This window comes from Herpailurus yagouaroundi, unplaced genomic scaffold, assembly GCF_014898765.1.
Source record: "Herpailurus yagouaroundi ecotype Mexico unplaced genomic scaffold, PumYag 163, whole genome shotgun sequence".
NCBI lineage: Eukaryota > Metazoa > Chordata > Mammalia > Carnivora > Felidae > Herpailurus > Herpailurus yagouaroundi.
This window is the reverse complement of record NW_024412404.1, coordinates 35,347,160-35,353,159: the sequence shown is the minus strand read 5'-3', so window position 1 is coordinate 35,353,159 and position 6,000 is coordinate 35,347,160. Positions and strand designations below refer to the sequence as shown.

The following is a 6,000-nucleotide window of genomic DNA, read 5'->3' as shown; positions in this document are numbered from 1 at the left end:
CCCCCCCCCCCCGCCCAGCTTAAACCTTTTTCTCCCTTAACCTCCTGACCTGTCTGGTTGCCACCTGCCACAGTCCATGCCTGTGTGCTGACTCCCTCACTAGCTACTTCCCTACTTCCTGCTTGCGTGTTCATCGCTTTTCCTGCAATCTGGCATCTACCACCGCTGCCCTCTGAAACTTGCTCCCACCGGGGATCCTGTGACTCTTCTGCTTTGTTGAACCCCCTTTCTATGGTCTGGTTTTTCTTCCTTTATGGGTTGAAGCCCTCACATCTCTGGCTTCAGCAACACCTCACTATTCCTTTCTGATTCATCTCCTCTCCGTCCGATAACTCCTGCACCCTTTGGGGGTCCTTTTTGCTCTTCAGCACGTGATGTCAGCCCTTAACTCTGCCAGCACTTACCCCTCCATCTCCTTGACCTCAGCCATTGCTTTTATGCCGATGGCTTGGGAATTGCACTCCTGCCAGGGCCCCTCACCGGGGCCCCGCTCCTCTATTTCTGCTTGGATGTCTCACTGTCAAAGTTACCATGCCTGAGTGGAAACAGCCATCTCTCCCTGCCTTCCCCACCCCAGTCCTTTTACTAACTTCTGTTTGGATCAGTCCAGGCTTGAAACCTTGGTGCCATCTTTGAGGGAGACAAGACAGGATATGGTTCAGAGAGAACTGCTGGAGTCAGGTGTCCCTAGTCCAAATCCCAACTTGGCCACATGCCAGCTGTGTGACCTCGGGAAGGGTACTTTAACCTCTCTGTGCTTTGGCCCACTTAACTTTTTAAAAAATGGAGGGGTAACAGTTTCTTCCTCATATAGTTATTGGGAGGATGAACTGAGGTAATGTATTTGAAGAATTTAGCACAGTACCTGGCACCTAATAAACTCAGAGTAGTTCAGAGTCCCCTCGCATTTCCTGATGGTGTTCCCTCTGCCTGGAACACCCTTCACTTCCCATCTGGCTGACTCTCTCTGAGAGGTCAGTCCAGAACCTCAGTTCCTCAGCTAAGTTGGATGCTGACTCTCAGCCCTGGTCATCCTGCATTCTTGTCCCTGGCTCCCTTGCCCTCTCTGCCCACGGGCCATCAGCTCCTTGAAGGCCCGAGCTCATGGCCACAGGACATGTGCACGCATAGCCATAGTGCCTTCCTATGATAAGTGACGTGGCTTGGAATAACAGTTATCAAAAGTGATTTTATAATCTGTAGACCACACGTGGTATGTTTATTAGCACTCTGTAACCTCTAGTCCTGAATCAAACTCTAATGTGCACTTAGCAATTTAAAGGCCAGATGGTAGATATTTCCATCTTCGCAGGCCATGCAGTTTCTGTTCGAGCTACTCAGCTCTGCCGTTGTAACTCAAAAGCATTCATAGATAATACATAATGAATGGGTGTGGCTATGTCCCAGTAGAACTTTACAAAAGCAGGTGACCAGGCCATAGTTTGCTGACCCATGCTTTAAGTGAAACTCCTTCTGATTGGGAATTTGCAAATACACCCCTCCCCTCCCCCCAGCTGGATTGTTTGGGAGATTTTTGCTTCAGAGCCAGCAGAAGAGCTTCAGCTGACAGCTGTTTCTCACTTCCAGATCCTGTCTCAGAAAGAAGAGTGGGAGAGCAGGACTTGGCGCCAGCCCAGGAAAAACCCAGCTCACCTGGAAGGGCTCCTGAAAAAAAGGCAAAGGATGACAGTAGACGGGTGGCCAAGAGCGCTCAGGACCTAAGCGATGTTTCCATGGATGAAGTGGGCATCCCACTCCGGGTACGAACACTGACCCAGATGTCTTCCGTAGGCTTCCTCTTACACCAGTGACCAGTATGCACCTGGGTGTGTGTGAGCCCCCCTGTGGTTTGCAAAGGCCTCATAAGGAAGTCCTCGCCACTGCCCACCCTCCAAGCCTGCTGAGGGCCACAGAGCCTCCCAGAGCTGTGTGCCAGCCTCCTGCCCCACCTCGGTCCTAAGTGTATGACCTCAGAGTGCAGTAGCTTTTCCCCAAAACATGTTAGTGTTAATAAGTCTCATGAGAAAAGGGTTTTGGGTTCATGTGACTATAGGTAAAGGAGAGTGGGGCAAAGGCAGAGCGGTTTTTCTGCAGCTGAACTTCTGAGAAGCTCCGGGCACATGCGTGTTCAAGGGGAGATGTTGTGGGCATTGTTTCCAAGTCTCCCTTCTTTTGTCTATTGGAGCACACTCAGAAATTGTAGGTCCGGGATTACAGAAACCTGAAGAGAGTGTGGGGCTCAGGGTCCCTGGTTATGGGTTCAGGAAGACATTTCCCTGGATGAGAGATACCCCATCATCGGGGGTGAGCAAGAAACTAATGGAACCACAGAATGAATACAGGCTGCCCCAGATCTCCCCCTCTGTACTGGGGGGTGCCAGCCTTATGCAGGCCCTAAGGGATTCAATGGAAGCCTGACTTCTGAAGCTGGATTAGAGGGAATCCCATTTTTTGCCATGGGCCCTTCAGAACACTGGCTGCGATGTTTCTCTACAGTTTCCATGTAATGAACGGACTGGATTTTGTTTCCCTTTGGGGGAAGCCAATAGAAATGGCAGTGGGCTAAGCCTCAGAAGAGCTGTTGTCTGGCCCTAAGTAATAATAAGTATATAATAAATAATAATAGGTAGAAAGGGAATTGTGACCAACAGTAATTGTGGCTACCGCTTGCTGAGTGCACCATCTCATCATTCACCCTACGAGGTGAACGCTGATATAATTCCCATTTTATAGATGAGGAAACAGGGACTCAGAGTGATGACGGTCCTGGCCAGGATTGCACATCCTGTGGGTGAAGGAGCAGTCTCTCTGAATCCCATACCCATGCCCCCTAACCATCATGTGGGGCAGCCCTCCCACTCACCTTCTCACCAGCCCTGTGACCTTGGGCATCATTTCGACTTTGTACCTCATTTCCTCATCTGTAAAGTGGTAGTGAAAATATCTGACCTAACTATCCGTCCCCTTCCTTGTTTTATATTTGTCTTAAAAACAGCCCAGCTTTGTGGTTAAGATGAAAACTCTCTGGCATTGGCTGCTAGAATTGGTTACATTTTAATGTATGTGTTCTAAATCTGGCCCTCTCCAAGGTGACTTAGCTTACTCTGCTACAGAATAACCTGAAATGGGTGGGGGCTTGGCCTGATACGGAAATATCCTTTGTCTTTTATGTTTCTGGGAGGCTTTACTGTGTTTTAGTTGTCTGTAAATGAAGACGGATTCTAAGAAATGAAATTTTAAAAAATCGAATGAACACATTTCAAGAGGATCTTTGTTTATTCTTTTCAAAATCTGCATTCTTTTTGGCCACCTATTCAGGTCGGAATCTCTTGGTTTATCTATTCTTAAAAGTTTTGCATTTTTAATAAAGATTTAAATGTAGGCTCACCAAGATGTATAGAGTTACGTGAGTTTTGACGTCAGATGTCACTTTCCATTGTGCTTTCATAATCGTGGAGGTTCTGAAACGTGCTGACATTTTCCATTTTATTTTACCCTCTGCCTTTGTTTTTCTCTAGAACACCGAGCGATCAAAAGACTGGTACAAGACCATGTTTAAACAGATCCACAAGCTAAACAGAGGTACTGATTTTCATTTGTAGAAGCTGTGCTGTATTCCTATGTTGACTGATGTGGTGAGGACTTAGACTTGCTTTGCTAGGATGCCAGAAGACTGGGCCCTATGCTCGACCCATTGGGCACCAGCCTGCCTGAGCCCAGCCATGCACCTGCAGAGCAGAGTGGGGAGGGAACGCTTGTGCCCTGCCTCACATGCGGGATTTTAGGTCAGCTCGCAAGTCCTCCCTCCCGGGTGTCGTGGGCTGCAGCAGGCTGAGCCCAGCATCTGCCTGCCCGGGATGTGAGCAGCGCTGACTCCCACCCGCTTCCAGCTTTCAGCGCAGCTCCCCGTGTCAGCCCGTGACTGCCTTGTAGGCAGAGCAAGTTGAGAAAGCACTGAACCTGGGAGTGAAGAAAACTGGTCTCACCTGGATTCAGTCCCACAAGCACTCATGTGATCTTGGGCCGGTCACATGCCTCTCTTCATTTGTCCCTCTTCCTTTCCTCCAAAGGATGTTGCAGGGTCCAAATGAGCGCGAATTCTTCCTAATGAAGGAGAATGTGTGGTGCACCTGTAAGGTGTTAACATGAAAAATAATCTTCCCCAGCTGGGAGCCAGCACTTGGCAGGTAGCCCTGAGAGTCAGGCAAGAGCTGACACACCAAAGCCCGCTGAAGCTCGAAGAGAAGCGCTTCCAGAGCAGGGGTCCCCTGGGCTATCAGCAGGGGATCCAGCATGGTGGGAGAACCCAGGCCAGTGCTCAGGCGGCTCATGACCCCTCCGGCTCCCATGCGCCTGTGCCACCAGTCAGCTGACAGACAGGGATGCAGCTGCGCTGTGGGGAGGGTGCCCCTCCTCCCAGAGGCAGAGCATCCTGTCATACCCTGTGGCCAAATCCAGTCTGGCCGCCTGGCAGATGACACATGAAGGCAAAGAGAAAGCATTCTGGTCGATGTTGGCCTGAGCCGCAGCAAATAACCAGTCTCTCTGATTAGCTGCGGCTGCCAGCTAAAGCCACTGTTAATTAGCTCCTGCAGCGTTCACAATGAAGCTGGCCATGCCTCTCTCCAAACTGTTTCAAAATTCCAAGATGCTCAATGTTTCTAAACCAAGGGTAAATCCACTTTGGTTGGGTAGCCGAGCTCAGTCATGGTGGTGATGCCTGAGGCTGGGTCTCCAGTTGGGTGACGTCAGTTCTGCTGGTCACTTCCTAAAGCTGCTGTCCATTTCCCCCAGCAATCTGTGTTTCTCTCACCTTGAGACCTGGCTTCGGCAGCCCAAATGCCAAGACACAGGTGCATATGTGAACAGTATGTTGTTCTGCCCCACAGGCAGCATCTCTCCTGTTAGAGGGATTAACTCAACCCAAATCACAGGTTCTAAACAAAACTACCTGCCCTAATGGTAGACAGAGATGTGTGAAAAATTAAGAATCCACTTGTTTGTTTGGAAACTTGAAGCTTTGTACTAAATCCCTCTTGCTTACCAGATCCTCTGTATATGTAATTCTTGGTCCAAGAGGAAAAAGGGTATTGTCTCTTTAGATGTGTCTCAGTAATTCAGGCGAAAGGACTGGATTTTTCAAAGCAATTTGAGTTTCTTTCCTATCACTCGTGAAGCCTAGTACATTCCAGAATTCAAGGGGCCTGAATTGTGTGCGGATCCCTGTTCGTTCATTCTCTCCATTTGTATCTTCCTCTATTCTCTCTCCCAAACCTGCTCCTCTGCCTAGACACTCCTGAAGAAAACCCTTATTTCCCTACGTACCAATTCCCTGAACTTCCTGAAATCCAGCAAAATTCTGAAGGTACCATAAACTTAGACAGTGTATCTGTTGTCCTAGCCTTAAATTAATTCTTATAGTTCCATTATAGGAATAAGATTTGGCTTTTAGATTTTGTTTTTTATAGTCATTTTCGGTTGGTGAAAGTCTCATTTGCATGATGTGCTATATTAAAATAACTAAGGCCTTTCTAATTCATTAATCTCGTTTTAAGTGTGATGCTGTGTGCTTTAATAACACTAAAATAGGTAATCGTTCAAAAGAGCCAATTGGGGATTTGTCAGTTCCTCCACTTCATGGTGGGTGGTTTCAAAATCCACTGCTTTTCTCTGCTACAGAGGACAATCCCTACACTCCTACCTACCAGTTTCCAGCATCTACTCCTAGTCCTAAATCTGAAGGTAATTAAAGGAAAATCACGTGCCTCTCTTTGTACTGGTGCTGTTACTTTCTTCTTCACCTTGGGGTTTTTTCTGGTGTCTAACGGGCTGTCTCCCAATCTTTTGCTTCCCCCAACCTTGTGTTTTGTGGTATTGCTTCACTCCTCGCTGACTGTATGACCTGAGTCTATCCAGATGGATTTTCATACTGTTCCCTTGGAGTTTACATGATTAATTGGGTAACCGATGTAGCTTAGTTATAATGCTTTGAACGTGTGG

General features: G+C 48.0%; 1 protein-coding gene across 49 annotated transcripts in view; it reads left to right on the top strand.

Moving 5' to 3' along the window:
• Positions 1-6,000, top strand: part of SORBS1 (sorbin and SH3 domain containing 1) — a 231,992-nt gene that overhangs the window by 151,323 nt on the left and 74,669 nt on the right. For 24 of the 49 annotated variants that reach the window (XM_040485935.1, XM_040485932.1, XM_040485933.1 and 21 more), the window contains 2 exons: positions 1,588-1,760; positions 3,519-3,582. In XM_040485935.1, the coding sequence (XP_040341869.1) occupies positions 1,588-1,760; positions 3,519-3,582 (237 nt within the window). Of the gene's footprint in view, positions 1-1,587; positions 1,761-3,518; positions 3,583-5,290; positions 5,366-5,679; positions 5,743-6,000 lie in introns of all 49 variants that reach the window. The other 25 variants (XM_040485925.1, XM_040485928.1, XM_040485926.1 and 22 more) reach the window with 2 other exon arrangements.